The sequence below is a fragment of the Astatotilapia calliptera genome, chromosome 3 (genome assembly GCF_900246225.1).
Source record: "Astatotilapia calliptera chromosome 3, fAstCal1.2, whole genome shotgun sequence".
Lineage (NCBI taxonomy): Eukaryota > Metazoa > Chordata > Actinopteri > Cichliformes > Cichlidae > Astatotilapia > Astatotilapia calliptera.
Window position 1 is genome coordinate 46,278,886 of NC_039304.1, and position 27,080 is coordinate 46,305,965.

Sequence of the window (27,080 nt, forward strand, 5' to 3'; positions counted from 1 at the left end):
TTCAATCAAAATGAGAAATTTCTGCTCTGAGACTGAGAGAACTAATAGTGCTGCCTGCTGTGCAGTTAGTTTGCAAAACACGTTATTCATGGTTACATAGTTTTAGACTGATGTGGGCCAAAGCCTAGCATAGCCTGTAACGTTATTATGACGGACACATTTTATGAGTGAACTTGACTTTAAGTGACTTACAGGTTTCTTTGAAAATTACTTTCTTATATCCAGGTTCTTCCTCTTTGCTGCCGTCCTCCGCTCCTCCTATTTGCCGCTGCTAAAACTAAACAGAGCTCCCTGAAAGGCACAGCCAATCACGTTGGCCATATTTGTCACATGACGTAGGACTCCAGTAGAGGACGTAATCTAACTCTTTCTGCACCGCTGGGTGAATGAGACGTTGACAGATCGTTTTTTCTATCGGGTTAGTTTTTCTTTACTCGAAGAGATCAAATTATTGGTGGGGACAATTCAATAATCGCTGGATATTGGTGGGGACATGTCCCTTCCGTCCATGCCAAATCTACGCCCTTGCGATTACCCGACACACGCTTCGAAGCTTCGAGCGTACTTTGAATCGGATCAGTATCACAAGTACGCATGACAACAGAAGCAAACGTGAAGCTGAGGCAAGGTGCGTGTCTTGTCAGCCTCTAAGTTAGGGAAGCGGGCAGACTGCGGACGTAGCCTGCAGGGCGTGGATGTTTGGCCTTACTGGATACTGGGAGGGAATTGAACTTGTGATTTCCGCTTCAAAGGTGTGTGGTCTTCTCACTACACTATCCAGCTGCTGCGTAGTGTAGTTTACTGAATTTACGAGGTTCACTTAAAGGCATGATGAATCTCAACCGCATATTGAACCGTAGCCTACATAACCATACAGGTACAAAAAGGAAGAGAAGTGAGATGCACCAAAATAAAAGCAATATATTTTGGGTGTGGCGCTTCATTTTCTTCCTGTTTGTTTGACTTAACAGACTTGCTTGTACTGGCGCTTTGTTCTGAGTTCACGTCAGTCTTTGTGGTTTGCTTCTCAGATTCATGATGAGTGTTCCTGTAGATGAAGAGAAAGACAAAGCAGAGTCTGCCGGGTCTAGCAGTCTGCCCATAAAGAGTGAACAGTCCAAAGGAAATTTACTGATCTTCAGTTTTGAACCTGGATCCGGAGAGAAAAGGTAAGAGAACCAGAGGTGGGACCAAGTCATTGTTTTGCAAGTCTCAAGTAAGTCTCAAGTCTTTATCCTCAAGTCTCAAGTCAAGTCTCAAGTAATGTCAGGCAAGTCAGAGTAGAGTCTCAAGTCACTGGTGTAAAAGTCCGAGTCAAGTCACAAGTCTGAAACTTTGAATTTCAAGTCCTTTCGAGTCTTTAAAAAAAAAAACGAAAAAATAATGTTGCAGTTATGCTAAATGTAAATATTAGACCATGTAATTTTAAAATCTGTGTTTTTCTCAACACATGACAAAATAGTGAACTTAGAAAATATACACAAATTGTGAAATTGCACCTCTTTAAAATGCAGCTCAATTAAACCTAGCTCCAAGAATAATTTTCACCGACAGTTCTGAGATAAGCTGCATGTTATTCTTGGATGCGGTTGTAGGACCAGCTTTAAAATCGCATGACAAAAATATCATACACATTAAAAAAACTGTATCACCAACGTAGCCTGGACAACATTTGCTAGTTAGATGAAGTCAGCTATCTCATCTTAGCATATTTATATGCATATTTATAATTATACGGTTCTTGGAGTGAGTGCATACACTCATGAAGTTTAGTAACTTCCGGTCACTGCAACAAGCCCAGGTACAGTTTACCGACGGATGGGTGCAGGACCTTGAAATGCACCGTGTAGAACGAAAGACCATCGTACGTATCATAAGTTTACCAGTCTCACAAATCGTCGTCATAAATACACATTCCTTAACCGTTTATTAATATAACCTTTGAGCTCAACGGTAATTAATTAGTAGTGGAAATAATTTCTGGTAGCGTTACAGAAATGTAGCAGTGACAACAATATTGTATGCTGTAATCACCGCGCGGATAGGAGGCGGCTGGCTTGACCGCGGCTCACAAATGACGGCTCACTTTACCGCAGTCTGTAATCGTACTGGGCAATTAGTGATACAAAAAACCTGTTTTATCCTGTGAATAAAAGTATATGTTTTTGTCAATGTACCATAATAACAGAAGCGAAACGCAATATTGTGTCAGGACAATTCACTATTTATGCACAATAAATAAAGGAGCATAGCGCGACAATTTCTGTTCAGCGCCAGACTTGCTTGTAACCTATATCACCAATTATGTTAAGAAAAATGACGCATTAACTACAACAGCAGACTGACCTTCGTGTAAATGCTTGGAGCAGACTAACCTGTGAGCTGGAGTGTTCTGGGACGTTATATTTGATCTTTGAATGGCTGCAATCCAGGCCATCCGTCGCGTCTTTGTTACTTTGGAAACATGGCTCGAACAATTTCTCTTCAACGACGTAATCCGATAACAACCGATCTCTTTACCCGTCGGCTTCTCGTGGCTGTCATGCGACCGGCTATTGCAGTTAATAATACAACAGCTTCTTGACATTTTTGTGTTTCTTTTTATGGCTGTTTAACTGATTTTAATTGAAAGCCTGCGTGCGCTAGTACCGCTTGACCGCTTGCCACGAGTTCCCAGAATCCTTTGCGGTTCTACCCGTGAATGACGTCACATTTTCAATCTCTATATAATATGCATGTTAAATTTTATATTTGGGGTAAAATATCAAGTCTTTTCAAGTAAACCGGTTCAAGTCCAATTCAAGTCCCAAGTCATTGGTGTAAAAGTCCAAGTCAAGTCACAAGTCTTAGAACATTTTTTCAAGTCAAGTCTAAAGTCATAAAATTAATGACTCGAGTCTGACTCGAGTCCAAGTCATGTGACTCGAGTCCACACCTCTGAAGAGAACTACTGCTAACTCCTTTACGATTTATGTTCATTATTTCTATTCATTTTTTTTGTTCTTAATGGTTAACTTTATGTTAAAATATTTCCTACAAATATTTTTATTGTTGTATGTAATTTGAATTAACCTAGCATTTAAGCAATAATTTGACTGCACAAGACAGGTAAATGATGGAAAGACAAGAACACAGCTTTACTGTTTCTACCAGAATTCTCGCCTTCATTTGAAAGATCAATCCAAATAGCATGAAATGCATTCCTCTTTCCTTTTAGCTGTATTGTAACTAGTGAGCACAACTTCCCAGTGTTACGAAAAAACCCAAGAGCTTCAATTTCAAAGCTTTTTTTTGTTAAAGCTCGATTTCTTTTCCAGAAATTTCATATCCAAATAAACACATATGACCAATCAGATTTAGCAACACGTACGCTCATAGCTCAAATCACGCACTGGAATATGTAGTGATATACAATGATATGGAAATAGTAAGACTATTTTACCTGCTCTATGAAATTATTTCTTACTGTCTTCGGATGTCGTCTAATTTCCAATTCAACATTAATGAATCAATGGTACGGAAGTGGAGGAAGCGCAGTTTTTGGCTTTCCTCATATTTCGCAACATGCTTCGTCTCTTTGTGATACTGTCGCCCAACATAATTTGCAGATGATATTGCTCGCAGCTGCTGTGATGCTTTTGTCCAAAACAGGCGCAGTTTGATGACACCATCAACATGCGCTGTCACGGTAGAGCGGTATAGTCAAAATCTCTACCGTTGGCCAAATTCATACCGTTTATACCGCCCACCGTTACTTACTTTATTACAAGAGTTTCTAATGATCTTGATTAATCTCATTTATTGTCCTTATGTTGCTGTGAAGCATAGTAAACTATAAAATCTCATGGAGTTTTCCACCATCATTACCTTTCTTACAGTTTCTTCTTTGTCTTAATGAAAAGGACATGCCTTTTGGGACAATTGATTGTTCGTAATGACAGAAAAACTGTTGCCTGTGGGTTTTGTTTTGTTTTTGTAATAAATCCATTTACTAGAGAGTGACCCTAAGTCACTTTTGGTGTACCATCTTTTCCTGAGTAACAATCAGATATTCACTCACAGAAAGACCTTTCAATGGTAATTGTTGAGTTTTTGGCATGAAATGAATGAAAACATGGTTGTGTTTGCAGAAATCAAGAAATAGCACCTCAAGTATCCAGCTCTGTGTCTATCAACAGTGACAAGTCTAAAGAAGAATCTCCATACTTCAGTGATGAACTTGGACCCTCAGACACAGGGTAAGAACTAATTTCAGAACTGAGTAATAATCTTCTGCAGAGCCAAGCCAAGATTATTTTAAAGCACTTTAAAAGCAATAACCACTGAACAAAGTGGTGAAGGAAGAAAAAAGAATAGAAATCAAAATATATTTTTAATAAATAAATAAAACAAATGTAAAATAAACTATACAATCAGTAAAATAAAAATGCAAAATGCAGTAATACAATACAAGATACAGTTAAACATGAGTAAAACAAAAGTACAAACAGGTAAAATAAATGAACAACATTAGCTTGTCAAACTGAGTCAAATACCGAGCCGAAGAGGTAGGTTTTAAGGAGGGATTTAAAAATTGGCAGTGAAGCGGCAATCTCAAATGGCAATGAATTCCACAATCCTGAACCCAGTATGGCAATGCCATGACACATCCAAGAGCAGTTAGTCAGCTGATCTGAGTGACTGGGTAGTAGATCGTGGATACAAGCAGCGGAATTGAGCTTCCTCCGAAGGGTGGCTGGCCTCTCCCTTAGAGATAGGGTGAGAGGTTCGGCCATTGGGGAGGGGCTCAGAGTAGAGCTGCTGCTGCTCCACATCGAAAGGAGCCAGCTGAGGTGGTTCGGGCATCTGACAAGGATGCCCCCTGGGCGCCTCCTGGGTGAGGTGTTCCAGGCATGTCCCACCGGGAGGAGGCCTTATCTTAAAGATGAACTCAAAAAGTTCTCAGAGACAGGTATGATCTGAACCCCTCCAAAGTAGTGGCATGAATCCCGACATAGTGATATTAGAATATTATGATTCATTGATTGTGAAACAGCTGATTCAAAAGCAGCTGTTTAGTCTAAGAGAACTAAGATCCCACCCCTGAATCTGTAGTCAGGAGGTTGTCATAAGAACTGTCAGTGGGGCAGATTCTGTTCTACGAAGAGACTTAAAACCAGACTTAAACCTCAAGGACATCATTTGACTTTAAACAAATTTCTCCAGGAGAAAGAAAAGCAAGCCTGGAAATAGGCCTAATTTGAATGAATCAAGATTCAAACATTCCACCTCACAGAAACCTGGTTATAGCAGGATATAACCAAGCCCAGACTTCCCTCTTCGTTTCATGAGTTTGTCTCTCAGCTGGCTTCGAATTATCTCTGGATGCCGTCTCTCCTAACAAGACGAGGCTTTCCCTAGAAAGTTTCCCAATTATCTACAAAGCTCACATTGTTTTTTTTGGACACCACTTAGACCACCAGCAATTTAAGGAGAACATGCGACTAAATGTGTCACACCTGATCCAACTGGGAAGGGGACCAGAGAAAACTAGTCCGGCATTGTTTTGGCAAAGTTAAACACCCATTCAATATTGATTTTAGTGACCTTCAGTTGAAGTAACAGGATGTCATTACTCCTGATGTGATCATTTTACTTGATCTACAATTTACTCTTAACTAGCACTTTGAGGGTTTCTTAGTGTCTCCTACTCTGGCCCCTATGTTCCCTTCTCACCTTTACCCAGGGGCCTGGCTGGCCATGTGTTTTTCAAAGGTTCTGAGCTGGGTCTCCAAGTCATTGGTCCTGGCCTCAGGAGCTGGAAAAAGGGCTACATTTATTAGAACTACCAGTATTAACTAAAAGAAGCTGAGGAATAACCAAGCATTTTACACGCAGAGCAGGAATGTGAAGAGGCCATGCTGCTAGTGAGTTGACTATGAGCTAAGCTAAGACTAAGATATCATTAGAAGTGATTCAATTGAGTTTGGTCTTTGGATAAAGCACAAGATTACGTTATGGAATAAGATGTCTTCCAAGAGTTTTTAATTAAATGAAACATACAGATAAGCTACTCACATCTCTGCTGTGTATTGGGACAGGAAGAGAGAGAGGCAACACCAAGTCAGAGCACCACCACCAGGAAATATGCAGTCTATACTGCTTAGATTGCTTAACATCTATGATGTGTTCCACTGATGTCTGACTGCATTTTGATTCACAGTTTTATTAAGTAGATGAAATTAGCAAAGATAATTCTGTTTTTATTCACCAGAGAAAGAGTTCAGAGGAAAAGAAACAACTTGACTGCAGTACCAGCACAACCTGCTGCTCTTCTGTTCCATGAACTCTAGCCTGTCCATCTAACTTTGAGGAAAAATCTTATGTTTTTAGCCTTGTGAAACATCCAGCCATCCCTAAATAGTCATTGATATTTACTCACAGAGACACCTTCCATGATAGGTAATGAATTGGTTTTTGAAGTGAAATGAATAAAAATATCTCGTTTGCAGAGGTCAGAGAAAAGCATATCAGGTTTCCAGCTGTTTGTCTATGAAGAGTGACTGGTCCAAAGAAGAAGCTCCATACTTCAGTAATGAACTTGGATCTTCAGACACAAAGTAAGAACCTGATGTCATGTGAGTGATTCTTTTACAACAAGCAAACCTACAATTTCTTTTTTTTTTAGTTTTTTTTTTTAAACCCAGCAACAAGGAAAATGGTTACACACAAACCAACACTGTAGTGCAATGACGTGGTGCAGACATTTACCATCAGTTAACACCAGGTATACCATCACCTCGATGTCCTCCATTGTTGTCTTAGGTTTGTGTCACATACAAAGAACATCATGGGACTTTTGGGCTGCATTGCTATAAGTCTGTGAAGGTTCTCAGTCATCCAGCGTCTGGACTTCTTTTCCAAAGGATGGGAGGAGACCAAAAAAAAAACAGCAGACATGATTCTGGATCATAACGATGTTCTTATCCTGCACAAGAATTTGATTTGTAATTTGTTCATGCCAGACATACAATTTTATTTTCTTCCCACTGTGTTTGTGTGTGAAAATTGTGTCAGATGGAGAAGCCAGGATAATGTTTTTATGTTTTATTAAACAAATTCAGGCTGAATATCTGAAGTTTTGAATATTGTTTCCATGAGAAAATTCTTTAATTTTATTTACATCTAAAGCTCACCATGCTGTGAGAATAAAGGCAAGTGTTAGTTAAAGTAAAAGTTAAAGTTAAAGACTGTTAGAAATGCATTATAATATCAAATCTGGATGGTTTGTTTTTTCAAAAACAGTGAGCAAATAGTTTTACTAATAAAAAAATGTGTTCACAGAAAGAGAAAAAGGAGTGGTGTATGTGAGGAGGAGCAGCTGTCCTGCTGTGCTGTGTGTCAGGACGTCCTGAAGGATCCAGTCTCTACCAGTTGTGGACACTGGTTCTGCAGACAGTGCATCTCCGCATACTGGGACCAGTCTGCTTCATCAGAAGACTCCTCTTGTCCTCAGTGTGGAAAAAGATCCAGAACCAGAGCTGGACTACAGACAGCTAATCAGAGCAGCTGTGTACAAAGTAAGACTGAACATTTGTCTGCTGATGGACTCATTTCTAAAAACCTGATGGAAATATTAACATTTCTCCACAGCAGCACAGTGATATGGTGGTTAGCAATGTTAGCGCACAGCAAGGAGGTCCTGAGTTCAATTCCACCATCAGGCCAGGGTCTTTCTATGTGGAGTTTGCATGTTCTTCCCGTGTTTGCTGCTTAATTAAAAAAAATAGTTTTTTTAATTAAGCAGCAAGGCGGAACAAAATCAGGGCTGTATCAAGACACGAGGACTAAACCAAATCCCAACCAGAATCAGAACTAGATGATAGTAGCACTAAAAATCATCATAGACCTGCACTACACTTATTTATTTAATTCTACCAAAGTCCACTATTTAGATTCTGAAAAGTTTATATAATTATTTAGCCTTGTTGTGCAAACAAGCCTGCAGAACTTAATAAATATATAATTTGAAAAGTAAAAAACCTAAAAAGAAACACTTGGTACGAGATACATGAGGACCTATGATACGGTGATACTTTTGGTAAACAACCATTTGACTAACATGTGTGTCTCACCTGCTCTTGTTCCCTCTCTGTTCCTCTCTCTCCCTCTTTGTGCTGACAATCATCAAATATACAGTTGAAACCAGATATTTACAAACTCTTCAGATGAAAACACTTTTTTTTAATTGTAACATCAAATCAGACTAAATGTTTATTTTTTTTAGATTGATAAATATAAAAAACATATTTGTTAACTTTAAGAGTAAGATAAGATAAGATAAGATAACCTTTATTAGTCCCACACGTGGGAAATTTGTTTTGTCACAGCAGGAAGTGGACAGTGCAAAAGTTATGAAGCAAAAATTAGAATACAATAAGAATAAATACAGTACACAACTGTACAGAATAGAATAAAATAAATACTATATACAGTAGAATAAAAAAATATACAGTAGAATAAAATATACAATAAGATAAAAATAGAATACAAATGCTGTATACAACTGAGTAAAAATACAACGATGCCAGAAAAGATTATTGCACTTAGTGTTATTGCACATGTGTGGATGTGTGTGCTTGATTAGTTAAACTCTTTGTTGTGGAGTCTGACAGCAGTGGGGAGGAAAGACCTGCGAAATCTCTCCGTCCCACACCGTGGGTGCCGCAGTCTCCCACTGAAGGAGCTGCTCAGTGCTGTCACAGTCTGCTGCATGGGGTGGGAGATGTTGTCCAACAGGGATGACAGCTTAGCCGCCATTCTCCTGTCACTCACCACCTCCACTGGGTCCAGAGGGCATCCTAGAACAGAGCTGGCCCTTCGGATCAGCCTGTTCAGTCTCTTCCTGTCCCCGGCAGAGATGCTGCCGCCTCAGCAGACCACACCATAAAAGATAGCAGAAGCCACCACAGAGTCATAGAAGGTCTTCAGCAGTGGGCCCTCCACCCCAAACGACCTGAGTCTCCGCAGCAGGTACAGCCTGCTCTGCCCTTTCCTGTAGAGGGCGTCTCAGTTATGAGTCCAGTCCAGTCTGTTGTTCAGATGAACACCAAGGTACCTGTAGCTGTCCACAGCCTCAATGTCCATACCTTGGATGTTCAGTGGTTGCAGTGGAGGATGTTTGTGCCTGTGGAAGTCTACCACCAGCTCCTTGGTTTTACTGGCATTGATCTGGAGGTAGTTCAGCTGGCACCAGTCCACAAAGTCCTGAGTCAGTCCTCTGTACTTCTTGTCGTCCCCATCAGTGATGAGGCCGACTATTGCAGAGTCATCAGAGAACTTCTGCAGGAAGCACTGGGTGGAGTTGTGGGAGAAGTCTGCAGTGTAGATGGTGAAGAGGAACGGAGCCAGAACCGTTCCCTGTGGGGCCCCCGTACTGCAGACAACCCTGTCCGACACACAGCCCTGAGTCCTCACATACTGTGGTCGGTCGGTGAGGTAGTCCAAAATCCAGGTAGTGAGGTGATGGTCCACTCCAGAGTTCTCCAGCTTGTCCTTTAGAACCGAGGGAAGAATAGTGTTGAAGGCACTGGAGAAATCAAAGAACATGATTCTCACAGTGCTCCCAGCGGTCTTCAGGTTTGCGAGGGAACGATGTAGGAGGTGAATGACGGCATCATCCGCTCCAATGCCAGGCTGGTAGGCAAACTGAAGTGGGTCCAGTGATGAGCTTGTTAGGCGCCGAAGCTGAGCCAGGACCAACCGCTCCAGGGTCTTCATCAGGTGGGATGTCAGAGCCACTGGCCTGTAGCTGTTGAGGTCCTTGGGGCGTGAAGTACTGGTACAACACAGGAGGTTTTCCAGAGCTGTGGGACTCTTCCCAGCCTCAGGTTCAGAGAGAGACAGGCTGGAGCCTTGTGTTGAGTGTGTATTGGATGCTGTTGTTGGGGGTGGGGAGGAGTGAGCAGGGTGAATAGAGGAGGTGTGAAGTGTCTGAGGTGGAACAGCAGCAGTGGGGATGGGTGAGTCTGCAGCCGATGTTGGAGACTGCCTCGTGGCTGAAAGAAATCTGTTGAAGAAATGATTCAGTTAATTTGCCTGCCTCAGATCCCTCCCAGGCAGAGAGTTCTGATGTTTGTGGCCTGAGATGGTTCTGAGGCCTCTCCAGACCTCACCAACGTTGTTTTGCTGAAGCTGGTTCTCCATCTTTTGCCTGTAGCTGTCCTTCCCATTCCTTATCAGTTCTCTCAACTCTCTCTGCACCCTTTTCAACTCCTCTTTGTCTTTTGATTTGACGGCCCCACAGGCCGTCACAGATCACCTCCCACACAGTCGACTCAAAACAATCCTTAAGAGCCTCCTCGCTCTCCTCCGACCATCTCTGTACTGTGCGGGTGGCTGGTGGCTCCCTGCGCACTAAGGGCTCATACACAGGGACAAGATGCACCAGGTTGTGGTCAGATCTGCCCAGTGGAGGGAGAGGTGATGAACTGTATGCCTCTTCTGCATTGGCATACAGTAAGTCCAGTGTTTCATTGTCTCTGGTTGGGCAGGTCACATACTGGGTGAAGGTGGGCAGTGTGGAGTCCAATGAGGCATGATTGAAGTCCCCTGATATTATGAGAAGGGCTCTCATAAGAGTAAAGAGAGAAACTATCTGTATTTCTTAATTGCAAATGGCACCAAATTTTATTCAAATTGAGCCACACTTATGGAGCTCCACAATTCTTTTCCTGGTGTTTTGGTTGACATCTCTTGATTTTCCCATTTCAAAGAAACAGGCTCTGTGTTTTGCCTTATATGCATCCACAGGTCTGCCACCAATTTACTCACATGGACTGTACAAACCTATCAGAAGCTTCTTCAGCTCAGAATAGAATTGTCTGCAGTTTTCTTATTAATTAACAATAAACTTAGTGTATATGTACTCCTAAATATGATGAAAGTGATAAAAAATAGAAACAGCCATTTGTTGATTCACTTGAAGAACAAGTAGCGTAATATGGGCCAAGTGATCAGTTTGACATCAATCTTTCATGATACACCGTCATATTTACATTATTTGTACAGTAAGAATGATTTGCTTTGGTACCTGGTCAAACTTCATATTTATTACACTGTTTAACTCCAAGATTCTGAATATTTTCCTGAAGGATTTTTGGTAGTTTTTAAAAGCAGAAATCCATGACCACAGATGGCTATTTTCTGCTTCAATGCTACAATGCAGTCTTCAAAAATGTAGTGATGAAGGAACTGAGGCACTGATTGGTTTGGACATTCAGCTACAGCTTATCTGCTGAGGCTCAGTCTGCTGTTTCTGCGTTTTCATGTAACACAAACACTGGCAGACCTCCTGGAGACTGATAGGAAAATTGTATTTATTTTATGTTTTCTAACAAAATTGTTTAATTATGGAAAGAAAAAATAAGTCATTTTAGAGGAGTTATGGCTCCAGAAAAGGATGACGGTATCACATTTCTATCTTTCAGCAAATGTTGGTTTACAGGAGGTTTCAGATGAACATAAAATCAGTCTGAAGAGACGGTGTCAACATGTGATTGAAGGAACTGATGAAACAGGAACTAAAACTCTCCTCAACAAGATATACACTGACCTCTACATAACAGAGGGACAGAGTGAAGAGGTTCATATCCAACATGAGGTGAGGCAGCTGGAGACGGCTTCCAAAATGGATGCTCTCCATGACACTCCAATCAGGTGCCAGGACATCTTTAAAGCCTTGCCTGATAAACAGAGACCCATCAGAGTGGTTCTGACAAACGGCTTTGCTGGTGTTGGAAAAACCTTCTCAGTGCAGAAGTTCAGTCTGGACTGGGCAGAAGGCTTGGAGAACCAACACATCAGTGCGGTGGTTGTGCTTTCATTCAGGGAGCTGAACTTGGTCAGAGATGAGCAGTACAGTCTTCTGGAGCTGATCCATGTTTTCTATCCAACATTACAGAGCGTCACAGCAGAGAAGCTCACTGTGTTTAATATTTTGTTCATCTTTGATGGCCTGGATGAAAGCAGATTTTTGTTGGATTTCACCAACATGAAGCTTGTGTCTGATGTCACACAGAAGTCATCAGTCAGTGAGCTGCTGACAAATCTCATCGAGGGAAATCTGCTTCCCTCTGCTCTTATCTGGATAACTTCCCGACCTGCAGCAGCCAATCAGATTCCTCCTAAATGTGTTGACAGGGTAACAGAAGTACGAGGCTTCACTGATGCCCAGAAGGAGGAGTACTTCAGGAGGAGATTCAGTGATGAAGATCTGTCCAGCAGAATCATCTCCCACATGAAGACATCCAGGAGCCTCCACATCATGTGTAGAATCCCAGTCTTCTGCTGGATCACTGCTACAGTTCTGGAGCACATGTTGACTACAGAGGAGAAAGGAGAGCTGCCCAAGACCCTGACTGACATGTACTCACACTTCCTGCTGGTTCAGACAAAGAGGAAGAAAAACAAATACCATGAGGGACATGAGAAGTTGTTTGTTGAGACAAGTCCACAGGTGCTGACAGAGGCCGACAGGGAAGTTCTTCTGAAGCTGGGGAGTCTGGCATTTGAACATCTGGAGAAAGGAAATATCATGTTCTACCAAGAAGACTTGAAGCAGTGTGGTCTGGATGTTTCAGAGGCCTCAGTGTACTCAGGAGTTTGTACAGAGATCTTCAAAAAGGAGTTTGGAATCTTCCAGAAACCAGTCTACTGCTTTGTTCATCTGAGCATCCAGGAGTTTCTGGCTGCAGTCTACATGTTCCACTGTTACACCAATAAGAAGACAGAGGTGCTGCAGGACTTCCTAGGAAAAGAAAACAGTGAGAATTTGCAGAAAAATACTAATGGACGTGATAACAAATATGATAGTGATGAAGATGAAAATCACGAAGAATCAGATGACGATGATGTTCGAGATCGTCATGATGATTATGACGATGATTATGACGATGATAGAGATGATGATTACGATCGTCATGATGACGATGATTATGATGATTATGACGATTATGACGATGATAGAGATGATGATTACGATCGTCATGATGATTATAATATTGATGATGATAGAGATGATGATTATAATATAGATGATGATGATGATGACGATCGTCATGATGCTTATGACGATGATGATGATGACGATGATTATGATGACGATGATTATGACGATGATAGAGATGATGATTACGATCGTCATGATGACGATGACGACGACGACGACGACGACGATCATCATGATTATAATATAGATTATGATGACGATGATGACGATCGTCATGATGATTATAATATTGATGATTATGGAGATATTTATGATGATAGCGATGATGAAGATAAATTAACAAATGATGATTACTTCGAAAAAGAAAGGGACGATGACAGCAGTGAAGATAAGAATTCACTTAAAGTTTTCCTAGGCAGAGTTTTGGAGAAATCCCTCCAAAATAAAAATGGCCACCTGGACCTGTTTGTTCGCTTCCTTCATGGCCTCTGTCTGGACTCCAATCACAGACTCTTAGGAGGCCTGCTGGGTCAGACGGACAACAGTTCAAAATCCATCCAGAGTATCATCGACAACCTGAAGAAAATGAGTAGTGAGGAAATCTCTCCTGACAGAAGCATCAACATTTTCCACTGTCTGATGGAAATTAATGACCTCTCAGTCCATCAGGACATTCAAATGTTCCTCAAGTCAGATAACAGATCAGAGAAGGAGCTATCTGAGTTCCACTGCTCCGCTCTGGCCTACATGCTGCAGATGTCAGAGCAGGTTCTGGATGAGTTAGACTTGAGGAAGTATAACACATCAGAGGAGGGAAGACTGAGGCTGTTCCCAGCAGTGAGGAACTGCAGAAAGGCTATGTAAGTTAGATCACCATCTTTGTCAAAAGAAGTGACTGTGCAGTTATTATACATAGTGATTACATATGCTCCAGTTACTGAAAGTGGATGGTTATGCACGTATCTATGTTTCTATAAATGAAGGTCATCATATAAGTTTCTTGTTTCTCCAAGAGTGAACTGTTTAGATAACAGTGTAGCAGATTACCACCCCCAGAGTGTATAAATACAGCTCTGCGCCTCTTGGTTTTTCTATCTGGGCCACACTAATCCGTTGAATAATCCAGTGAATCATCTCAAAAAGTTTATTTCATTCATTTGAATTTAACATTGTCAGTGGGAGAAACGTCTGAAGAAGTCCCTTGGCTGAGGGATGAAATGGTTCTCCTACTGAAAATGATTTTGTTCATTCGGATGATTAAGCATGCGTCAAGACACACTAATTGGTGTTCTCCCTTTCATTCACTGCATCAGTTAGCCAAGTTGCTAAATGATTATAAGCCAGTTGTCTTATAATCAGGGCAACTTCAGAGTGGAACAGAGCCCAGCCCTTCTCCGGTAGACTGGTTCCAGAATCTGAGTTGTTCATTAAGCCCAACTTTATCTAGCTGGTACCATACCCTTTTCTATACTAGCACCCAATTACCTTCAGGTCATCTTCTAAGCATCAAACATGTGAGACAATTCAATTTAAAAAAAGATTCATTATTAATTACTTTTTTCATTACTTTTTTTTTTTCATAAATGGCAGCAGATGACAGTTAATCTATATTGTTGCATTTTTACATTTGTTGTATTAAGATATTAGCCCAACATCTCAATTCAGGTATTAGAAAGCCCACTGTAATAAATTTAATATTAAACTACATTAATATGTATTCACAGACTTCATAACTGTGGACTCTTAGACCCTCATTTTGAAGTTGTGGCTTCAGCTCTCAAGTCCGAACCCTCACATTTGACAGTACTGGACCTGAGCAACAACCATCTGAATGATTCAGGAGTGACGTTACTATCATCTGGTCTGGACAGTCCAAACTGTAGACTGAAGACTCTGAGGTGAGGTCATTGACTCCATAGAACTTGCTCTTATAAATTACTTTTGTCCATTGAAATGTATTTTGAGACTGGATTTTAATCTTAACTGTGATTAAGTATCAGTTACCATTTTACCTTTTAAAATATAAGTATGCAAGCTTGTAGCTTTGTTATTAATTAACCATTCCTTACTGATCATGCTATAATGTTGGGGAAATAATTTTTGCTCTTTTAAAATAGAGTAGATGAAACATACCCACATTCATGCTTATGAATAATGACACCACATACAGTTGTTGTCGAAAGTATGCATAAACTAAAAAAGACTCAAGTCATAGTTGGGCTTTTAATTATATATTTGAACTGTTCTTTTACTTGGGTGGAATGATACAGCGTACATCTTTAATGGCTTGAGTACTCAGTGTAGCAGTTTGAGATTTGGATTTTCTCAAATCCACACAGGTTCAAGAGTGTATCTACTTTATAGGCTTAAATAGGTACACACCCCACTAATATTTGGTTAAATGTCCATTAGCAAGGTACATTTTGACCAGATTCTTTGGTAGCTGAAAACACGTATATGGTATAATTCTGAATGGATATTTGACCACTCTGCATGGCAGAAATATTACAGTGCATCTGCTGGCATGGACCTAGTTTTAAATCCTAGTGCAAAAGTCTTCAATAGGGTTAAGGCTGGAGCTTTAGAAAGGCCATTCCAGAAGCGTAATGTTAGCCCGCTTTATCCATTCCAACAAAAGTCTAGTTGAATGTGTTGGGATCATCTTCTCTTCTTAGCTCTATAGTTCAATATTTGTCTTGTCTGACCATTTGGTTTTTCCATGTAGTCCTATGCAAATTTCAGTCAATGTTGAAACTGTCAATTTTGGACCAGGGGCTTCTTCCTTTTTCAGTACCCTCTCAGTCCATACCAAAATAAAATTGGCTTGATTGTGGACATTGACATGGGTGTTCCAGATGTTTCCAGTTAATGGAAAGGCTTGAGCCTTGGTGGTTCCTGGATTATTATTTCTGAATATTCTAACCAATTTCCTACCGTTGTCTGAGGGTAACAGTTTGGGCCTTCTTCCATAACCTTTGCAAAGTACTGAGACATCCAAATAACTTGCATATTATTGTTTGAACCGATGGTCTTGGAATGGGCTGTTGTTTAAAAATGTCTCCAAAAGACCTTCCCAACTTGTATAAATCTACAGTTCCAAGTTTCTTGGACTTTTCCATTGTTCAGAATATTGGTCAATGGTGCAACGGATCACGGTTGATCCGTAATCTGAACCAATCCCACTCCACGGTTCGGCACGCACGTGATCCGAAGATTCGAAAAAGAAGGGGAAAAAAAGTATGTGTATGGTGCACATGGTCAGTCTGTCAAGCGATAGTTATGGCAAGCGCTAGCGGTCCAAGTAGAGGAGCAGAGGAGTTTGCGGCATTTAACTCATTCACTGCCATTGACGTCTATAGACGTCAATTGAAAAACTCTTCAAAAGAAGCTCTTCAAAAATGAGTAAAAATGCATCTTCTGTTGCCCAACTACAAATGTGTGGACCTCCAGGTCAATGGAAAGCTAGGTGACCATGATCGCTCATTATATCACAGCAGAGTGGTAGATACAAAGCCCTATACTGTCATATATTGCACCTTAATTTGTTTTTTGTTTTTTTTTTGTAATTGAAGTCTTTATTTGTTTTTATCATTTAATCACATGAAAACATGAAAACAAAAAACAAAACAACAACAGAAAGAAAAAAGAAAAGACAGCTTCCAATCCCATGGTTAATTCACCTTTGTATTTTGGGTCTACTTACTATCGGTACACCCACAAAAAAAGGACAATAAAATCTAATTCTTAAGTTAAGTTATTCCATTACTGAGTGCCTACACAAACATACAACGCAGCAAGCATAAAATGTAACTAAAGATAATTGCCCTTGCCAAATAAATTCCAACCATCTCAGCCAAAATCACGTCCCCATGATTTGTCAAAACCCTCCCTATTATCATTAATCCTAGCCAAGAATTTTTCATACGACACCATTTTCAGCATTTTTTCTTTCCACCTATTATGTTCTGGAGGAGATGGTTCCTTCCATACACTGAGAATAACTCGGGCCGCTGCAATCACCCCCACAAAGTCATATTTTGAAACCCCAGGTAACACCGACCGATCCCCTAATAGCACAGTCTTGGTGACAAGGGTATTATCAAACCAATCCACCTTCCTATTTTGTCCAATACTTTTGCCAAAACGGATAAACTTTCCTAAAATTCCCAAATAGCATGCATAAATGTCCCTGGATCTGAACTACATTTCCAGCATATATTACTGGACTGATTCCCATTCTAGTTTGGACGGAGTGAAGTACTATCTGTGTATTAATTTGTACTGAGTAAATTTACCCCTGGCCTCTTTTATATATTTATCAGAGAATGACAAAATTCTACACCAGTCTTCTTTAGAAATTGCACAACTCAAATCTCTCTGCCATATAATCCTCAAGTTTTCACATATCTCTTTTTTTGGATTCTTAAACATTTTTGTAGAAAACAGCTGCTCTATGTGCTGTACTGGACAATTCTTAAAAACTCTACCACCATATTTGAGCTTAGAGTAAATTTTCCTTTGGTAATACAATCCATCCATCCATCCATCCATCCATCCATCCATCTTCATCCGCTTTATCCGAGGCCGGGTCGCGGGGGCAGCAGCCTAAGCAAAGAGGCCCAGACCTCCCTCTCCCCAGCCACCTCCTCCAGCTTGTCCGGGGGAATACCAAGGCGTTCCCAGGCCAGCCGAGAGATATAATCTCTCCAGCGTGTCCTGGGTCTGCCCCGGGGCCTCCTCCCGGTGGGACATGCCTGGAACACCTCGCCCAGGAGGCGCCCAGGGGGCATCCTTGTCAGATGCCCGAACCACCTCAGCTGGCTCCTTTCGATGTGGAGCAGCAGCTGCTCTACTCTGAGCCCCTCCCGGATGGCCGAACTTCTCACCCTATCTCTAAGGGAGAGGCCAGCCACCCTTCGGAGGAAGCTCATTTCTGCCGCTTGTATCCGCGATCTCGTTCTTTCGGTCACTACCCACAGCTCGTGGCCATAGGTGAGGGTAGGGACGTAGATCGACCGGTAAATTGAGAGCTTCGCTTTTACACTCAGCTCCCTCTTCACCACGACTGACCGGTGCAGCGTCCGCATTACTGCAGCTGCAGTCCCAATCCGTCTGTCGATCTCCGGCTCCCTTCTCCCATCACTCGCGAACAAGACCCCGAGATACTTGAACTCCTCCACTTGGGGCAGGAACTGATCCCCGACCCGGAGTGGGCACTCCACCCTTTTCCGGCTGAGAACCATGGCCTCAGATTTGGAGGTGCTGATCCTCATTCCCGCTGCTTCACACTCGGCTACGAACCGTTCCAGTGCGAGCTGGAGGCCCTCACCCGATGAAGCTAACAGAACCACATCATCTGCAAAAATCAGAGATGAGATTCTGAGGCCACCAATGCGAAAGCCCTCCGCCACTTGGCTGCGCCTAGAAATCCTGTCCATAAAAATTATGAACAGAACCGGAGACAAAGGGCAGCCCTGGCGGAGCCCATCACCCACCGGGAACGAGTCCGACTTATTGCCGGCAATGCGAACCAAGCTCTTGCAACGGTTGTATAGGGATCGAATGGCCCGTAGCAATGGGCCACACACCCCATACTCCCGCAACACCTCCCACAGGACACCCCGAGGGACACGGTCGAATGCCTTCTCCAAGTCCACAAAACACATGTAGACTGGTTGGGCAAACTCCCATGGACCCTCAAGTATCCTCGAGAGGATAAAGAGCTGGTCCAGTGTTCCGCGACCAGGACGAAAACCGCATTGTTCCTCCTGTATCTGAGGTTCGACTAGCGGACGAATGTAATACAATCCCTTATTTGTAAATATTTCCAAAAATTATTTTCTCTTATCAAACCATATTTTTGGGTTATTTCAGCGAATGACATAAACACTCCTTAATTTGTTTTCATGTAATTGCGTGGAATGAGTCTTGAGTTGAATGTTTTTAAATAGGGAAAAAATACTTAAATAAGTAAATGTTAAAATTTTTTCTTTTTTTTTTTTTCTTTTTTTGCCGATCCAAAAATTGATCCGATCCGTGACAGCCAAAGGTAGTTTCGCTCCCTCAGCAGATAGTCTCGAGCAGCCAGGAAAAATAGCATGGAAGTGTTACAGCGAGGAGGAATTATAGCCTTGAACAAAAGCCCCAGCACACCATCAACCCATTCATGCGTTGGATATTGCCAGTGTCAGACTCTAGTCTTTTCTGGGTCATTCCCCAGCCAGACAAGCAGTGACATGTTTAGCCGCATGTTTTCCTTAAATTTATGGATGAGTGGTGTCATCCATCAAACTTTGGATGGACCAGCTCTCATTTCTAGAAATCTGGCCAAATTCAATACAGCCCCCAAAATGTGACTATACAGAGTTCCGACCAGGAAGCAGAGTTGCAGTCTTAAACACCTCTCTGCAGCTTCTCTTCTCCTGTTATCCCCACAAAACCCGTTGCAGAGGAGTTTGCTTAAGAGTTTCAATCAGCTTCGGAGCTCTTCACAGCACAGTAACAGCTTTAGCTTCTTTATGTCATAAAACTCCCAGAAAAGTTTACAGTTGATCCAGAATGCTGACGCAAGCGTACTGAGAGTGATGACTTACTTTACTTAGTACTTAGTTCCTCCTACGCCGAGCGGCGCATCGGGCAGCTAGTGATCTCCATCGATGTCGGTCAGCAGCGACTGCTTCAGCTTCGTCCCAGGCAATGTCGACAGTTCTCAGATCGTCCATAAATGTTCGACGCCATGTGGTCTTTGGTCGGCCTTGCTTTCGCTTGCCAGTGCGTGGACGCCATGTCATGGCAATTGACAGTGATGACAGAGTGATGTCATCACAGAGAGTGATGACAAAGAGAGCATATCTAGCCTGTGTTGGATTCTTTTCACTGGCTACCTGTTAAATCCAGAACTACATTTAAAAATATCTATTCTGATTTACAAGGTCTTGAATAATCAGTGTATAATAGAATAATCCTTTAATTGTCCCACAAGGGGAAATTTGGTTGTAACAGCAGCCAGAAAGAGACATATGCAACAAACAATACACAGGACACAGAACAGAAACATACACAATTTTTCTTACATATTTACATACATATGGACAATGGTTACTACTAAACAGAGTACTGTACAGTTTTTAAATTAAATAAAAATAACTACCAATAAGAAGCAAACCAGGTTGTAGTGTGAATCGGTTGATGAAATAGTGCAAGTTACAGCGCGGATGTAAACCTCTATGTTTGTTTGGAGCAGTTCAGATTGTACAGTCTGACAGCTGCAGGGAGGAAGGACCTGTGGAAACGCTCCTTCATGCATCTAGGATGCAGCAGTCTGTCACTGAAGGAGCTCTGCAGCATGGGGTGGGAGACTGTCCATCAGAGATGTTATTTTGGCCAGAGTCCTTCTGTCTCCCACCACCTGCACTGGGTCCAGGGTGCATCCCAGAACAGAGCTGGCCTTTCTGATGAGTTTATCCAACCTCTTCCTCTCAGCTGCCGATAAACTGCTGCTCCAACATACCACACTGTAAAAAAATGACAGATGCCACCACAGAGTCATAGAAGGTCTTTAAAATCGCTCCCTGTACTCCAAATGACCTCAGCCGCCTCAGTAGATAGAGTCTGCTCTGACCCTTCCTGTAAAGAGCATCAGTGTTGTGGCTCCAGTCCAGTTTATTATTCAGGTGAACACCCAGGTACCTATAAGAGTCCACTATCTCAAGGTCCACTCCCTGGATGTTCACCTAGGGCCACCGACTAGGGCTGCTGGGTGCTTCCCATGATGCGCTGTGTCTCCTTAGTCTCACCCTTTTCACTCACCATTTGTTTGGCACATTGAGGCAACCGTTGTTGTGATTTGGAGTTAAATAAATCGAATTGAATTGTTTACCCAAACTGATCATTGCAGATGGCTGCCACTCTGAGCCTGGTTCTGCTAGAGGCTGCTTCCTGTTAAAAGGGAATTTTTACTTCCCATTGTAGTTAAACTGCTTGCTCATAGCGGTGATCTGATTGTGTTTTGTGAGGTCTTTACCATACTTTATTAAGCATCTTGAGGCAGCTTTTGTGATTTGATGATATACAAGGTGGGCCATTTATATGGATACACCGTAATAAAATGGGAATGGTTGGTGATATTAAAGTCCTGTTTGTGGAACATTAGTATATGTGAGGGGGCAAACTCCTCGAGATGGGTGGTGACCATGGTGGCCATTTAGAAGTCGGCCATCTTGGATACAACTTTTGTTTTTTTCAATAGGAAGAGGGCCATGTGACACATCAAACTTATTGGTAATGTCACAAGAAAAACAATGGTGTGCTTGGTTTCAACGTAACTTTATTCTTTCGTGAGTTATTTACAAATTTGTCTTTGTTCACAGCCATTGACATGTCGAAGAGGTTAACACGTTTCAACCTAACTTTATTCTTTCATGAGTTATTTACAAGTTTCTGACCACTTATAAAATGTGTTCAATGTGCTGCCCATTGTGTTGGATTGTCAATGCAACCCTCTTCTCCCACTCTTCACACACTGATAGCAACACCGCAGGAGAAATGCCAGCACAGGCATCCAGTATCCGTAGTTTCAGGTGCTGCCCATCTCGTATCTTCACACCATAGACAATTGCCTTCAGATGACCCCAAAGATAAAAGTCTAAGGGGGTCAGATTGGGAGACCTTGGGGGCCATTTAACTGGCCCACGACAACCAATCCACTTTCCAGGAAACTGTTCATCTAGGAATGCTCGGACCTGGCACCCATAATGTGGTGGTGCACCATCTTGCTGGAAAAACTCAGGGAATGTGCCAGCTTCAGTGCTTAAAGAGGAAAACACATCATCATGTAGCAATTTCAAATATCCAGTGGCCTTGAGGTTACCATTGATGAAGAATGGACCCACTATCGTTGTACCCCATATACCACGCCAAACCATCACTTTTGTTGTCCCAACAGTCTTGGAGGGATCCATCCAATGTGGGTTAATGTCAGACCAATAGCGGTGGTTTTGTTTGTTAACTTCACCATTCACATAAAAGTTTGCCTCATCACTGAACAAAATCTTCTGCGTGAACTGAGGGTCCTGTTCCAATTTTTGTTTTGCCCATTCTGCAAATTCTGTTTTCTTGCGTCCACATTTTGGCAAATCCAACACTGAACCAGTTTCACGAAACTTAGCAAGCAGTTTGCTAACTGTAGCATGGGAGATGGGTGGTCTCGTAGGGTGTCTTGCATTGAAATCTGCTGCAATGACCCGGTTACTGCGTTCACCAAATATCAACACAATTTTGATCTGCTCCTCACCAAGCACACCATTGTTTTCCTTGTGACATTACCAATAAGTTTGATGTGTCACATGGCCCTCCTCCTATTGAAAAAACAAAAGTTGTATCCAAGGTGGCCAACTTCTAAATGGCGACCATGGTCACCACCCATCTTGCGGCATTTTCCCCCTCACATATACTAATGTGCCACAAACAGGACTTTAATATCAAGTTCAAGTTCAAATTTTATTTGCCACATGCAATGGCAGGTTGCCCTGCAGTGGAATGAACCCGCCCCCCGACCATACACACACAACACAGACATCACATGGGGATACAAGTCAGAGAACGGTTGCATTACAGAAAAAAAAACACTGAAATGTACACTACAATTGGAAAGTACAAGAGGAAAAAAAGACACCTCTACTCATGCTGGGCTATAGAGGACAGCATGAGAACAGGAAACAAAAAAACTCCTCTGCACATAAAGCACATAAATGTCCACAGTACAACAATATAGAGCAGGGTTGGGTAGGGGATAAGGAGTAATCCCAGGCAACACAGCAGCCATCTTGCCCCTGCGCCGACTCTCCAGCGCGGGCCCAGGAGGCAACAAGCATCGAAGGCATTGGAAGGGGAAGGGGGATGTGTGAGTGCTTCTCAGTGTAAGTGTATGTGTGTGCGTGTCCATAGTTCAGCTGAGACAGTGTCCTCTGCCCTATCAGGCTAAGTGGCTAAGTGGGGGCGATCGTGGCTCAAGAGTTGGGCGTTCACCTTGTAATCGGAAGGTTGCCGGTTCGAGCCCCGGCTTGGACAGTCTCGGTCATTGTGTCCTTGGGCAAGACACTTCACCCGTTGCCTACTGGTGGTGGTCAGAGGACCCGGTGGCACCAGTGTCCGGCAGCCTCGCCTCTGTCAGTGCGCCCCAGGGTGGCTGTGGCTACAATGTAGCTTGCCATCACCAGTGTGTGAATGTGTGTGTGAATGGGTGGATGACTGGATATGTAAAGCGCTTTGGGGTCCTTAGGGACTAGTAAAGCGCTATATAAATACAGGCCATTTACCAGGCCATCTAAGTAAACAGTCTACCAGCCAACCCACGTGGCCTTGCATGGAATGGGAAGGAACAGACTCAACACAGTCGTTATCAGGGAGTTTTTGTTCAGCTCCAGCCTTGAGCCCACAGCTGGCGCCGAAGGGGTAGCCGCATTATGATGGTGGTTTTTCTTTTACAAACAACTCATGAGAATTTCAAGCTCTTTTTAACACTCCGACACTGGTCTCTCAGTCTCCCGTTGGATAGCTGCCAGTTTCTCCATGATGTTATTAACCTTCAATTCCGTGGTCTTGTCACTCCTTTGCTCACAGAGCAGATTCTGAGACCTCACGACCGCAGCCAACTGATCCGTGATGTAATCCAGCTTCCGCCAGGAGGTGTTGTTCCGAGTGGATTCTTCCCTGATGTAATCTAATATCCGCCCAGAGGTGTTGTTCCGAGTATTAACTGCAGCCGTAAGCGCCTCCAAGTTCTTAACCATGCTGCATTCAGTGAGCCCTTTCTGAGAAGCTGCGCCTCGTCCCATCGTTTCAATCCCAGCAGGCAGCCTTGTGGGGGTTTGAACAGCCAGTTCCGCTTTCTTAATTCTCCGATAAGCCAGGGCCAAGCCAGCTCTGATCAGCAAGAACCCTGTTATCATGGTTCCGAATAGGTAGATATCTTCAGCGTCCTCGATCGACAGTCCCGCCAGGCACACGATCCTCCATTTCTGCCACCCGTCCATCGTGTATCCGGCAGGGAAAGTCCCTCCAGGGTACTCGGGCTCTCCCGAGCCCAAACTTCTCGTTGAGAAAAGGGTGTCAATAGCATTCAGAGACCAGTTGATCAAATCCATAATTCTTTTAGGTTTTTAGACACAGACTGTGAGAGAGTGTTCCAGGGAAGTGGAAAAAAAAACACGAGACAAGACAAGGACATAAGAAGCTAAGCAGGGAAGATAAGGGGAAGGTGGAGAGGAGAAAAGTGCGGCTGCCTTCGCCGAGAGCCAAATGAGACTATCGCCAACCATTCCCATGTTATTACAGTGTATCCATATAAATGGCCCACCCTGTATAAATAAAACTGAATAGAACTGACCTGAGGTATAACAGGGTACGCACACAGATGAGTCATCTCTTATTGTAACCCTTAAATTACTTACTGCTGTCTTAAAGGCTGTGGTACACAGCCCATTATTAGAGAGAGGTCATATTTAAAATTATATCAGAAATCACTAGATGTAGTGTAGGATAAAGTGCATGTAAACTTTTGACCACAGTGTACAATTAACAAAGGTGACTGCTATGCTTTACAAACACTTTTAAATTGTTTGTTTTCTACAGTGATTTAATCATCAAAGGACAAGATTGTAAACACTATTACACTGGACAATGTTTCTAGTGTAATACACATTTCCTTTAAGTGAAGACTGAATTTCTTTTTTTTCTTTCTTTTTAAGGTTAGTTTTCTGTAGGTTATCAGAAATCAGCTGTGCTTCCCTGATTTCTACTCTGAAGTCCCGTCCATCACATCTGATAGAGCTGGACCTTAGTTACAATCACAAGCTACAGGATTCAGGAGTGATGCAGCTGTGTGGTTTCCTGGAGAACCCAGACTGTAGACTGAAGACTCTGAGGTTAATGCAGTATATTATTCAACTTTTCTATATGTTGCAAACAGCTGTGTTTGAGGTTAACTTTAGTTTCAACCTGATCAGTGCTTCTAGATACAGCACGTTCTGTTTACTGTGAATGCTCAAATTAATTTGTATGAAATAATGTCCTTTTGAAAGTATGTTTGGGAGGTTTAGCTTTAACACCTGAACTTTGTGCACAAAGACCCACATAAGAACTAAAAACTATTTTTTGTCAAGCAAAATTCATTCTCCTTTTCAGGCTGAGTTGGTGCAGCTTGTCCAAGATCAACTGTGTGTCTTTGGGCTTAGCACTGAAGTCCAACCCCTCTCATCTGAAGCATCTAGACCTAAGTGGGAACAACCTGCAGGATTCAGGAGTGATGGAGTTGTGTGGTTTCCTGGAGAGCTCACGCTGTAAACTGGAGACTCTGAGGTCAGTCACTATGTATTAGTTGTGCTCGGATGAATGTGACATACTGATGCTAATCTGCAGAGATAAGGCTGATATTAAAATGAGCCAAATTGAGGATCTACATGGTAAATGCAGTTTTCTTCTTCAATGAATTAGTCCATTCACTGAACAATTTTCATAATTGAAACCTTTTGACTAACTTTAACATTTTCTAGTAATTTACTCTTAAATATCCATATAAGCAGATGATTGTTGTTTAATTAAAAAATTGATTGGATTGATATAGCGCTTTTCAAGGCACCCAAAGCGCTTTACAATGCCACTATTCATTCACTCTCGCATTCACACACTGGTGGAGGCAGCTACAGTTGTAGCCACAGCTGCCCTGGGGCAGACTGACAGAAGCCAGGCTGCCATATCGCGCCATCGGCCCCTCTGGCCAACACCAGGGGGGCAGTAGGGTAAAGTGTCTTGCCCAAGGACACAACGACCAGGACAGAGAGCCCAGGGATCGAACCGGTGACCTTCCGGTTACAGATGCGCTTCCCAACCCCCCCCTTAGATCATGTTTACCTTTTATCTTTAGCCATTTGGTGCTTCACTCTTCCTAAACGTCTACATTCTGAACCTTCTTCATATGTTAACATATTGTGAAGTGCTGAATGTTTTCAGGTGGTGAGATTTAATTTGCATGTTTTATTTGTTTTCCAGATTGAGGGAGTGCAGGTTGTCAGCTGTGAGTTGTGCTTCTCTGGACTCTGCTTTGAGGTCCAGCCCCACTCATTTGAGGTTACTGGATCTCTGTGACAACAACCTGATGGATTCAGGAATGAAGCAGCTGTGTGATCTTGTGAACAGCCCAGATTTTAGACTGGGGACTCTGAGGTCAGCAGAGGGTTGGAATCGCTCCATTCTGCTTTCAGCAGTACTGTAATTGTTACAGTTAATATGCAGACTAACTACTCTAAACAAATACAAATATTGCAGGTCTAATGATCGTATTACTACTGTACCTTGAGTGAAATCTATAGAGCAAATGGGGCTGATGCTAACTGTCTAGGAATGTGCAAAATGTAAGCTCAGTTTGTCAATCCCACCGAGACTGGTTGGACTCAAATACAGGACAGGGTGTCCACTTCAAAAGATTAACACTAGAGCTGAAAAGGACTAGAACTAAGAGGAGCAGTGCTGCACAGTTGCTCTGCTGTTGCTCTGAATGGGATTGAAATCCCCACTGTTATACTAGATATGCTGAATCTGACTAACAACTGATGAGAAAACATATTTATCTCCCGTCTGTCTTTTCCTCTCTGCAGGTGGAAACTAAGTGATTAAACAGAGCAGTCTGTGACTGGGGCATGCTACTGAGTGGAGAAGAGAGCTTCATCCAGCAGTGTCTGACACAGAAATGAGAAGAAGTGCAGATCACTGTCATTGCTCCCGATTGAACTGCTCTAACAGCACCACTGTTATACACAACGATCATTCTTGATCATCCTTGATTATCCCTGATCTTTGTGTCTGTCTTTAAATGACAATAAACTGTCATTGTTGGATTGCACTCAGATTTTGACTGCAGCGGCAGGGAGTACACCAAAGGCAGACTGCAGTGTAACACTGTCTCCAGGTGGAAAACGGGAGGAGTGATACACCTCCTGCTGTCAGGCCTGCAGGGTCTATCACTGCGGTGTTCTCCTGTCTTGTTGCAGACAAGCTATTTTTTGCACTGGCACAAACAATTTGTGTGCCTTCTTAT

General features: G+C 42.5%; 1 protein-coding gene across 1 annotated transcript; it reads left to right on the forward strand.

Annotated features, from left to right (window-relative positions):
- The first annotated feature begins 833 nt into the window (after positions 1-833).
- On the forward strand, positions 834-27,080 carry LOC113010992 (protein NLRC3-like). The gene is made up of 12 exons (XM_026150348.1): positions 834-877; positions 1,032-1,169; positions 4,131-4,238; positions 6,492-6,599; positions 7,324-7,559; positions 11,469-12,803; positions 13,293-13,848; positions 14,713-14,886; positions 24,736-24,912; positions 25,172-25,345; positions 26,036-26,209; positions 26,641-27,080. Exons 2-12 carry the CDS (start codon positions 1,036-1,038, stop codon positions 26,657-26,659), a joined length of 3,195 nt encoding a protein of 1,064 aa, XP_026006133.1. The 5' UTR covers positions 834-877; positions 1,032-1,035; the 3' UTR covers positions 26,660-27,080.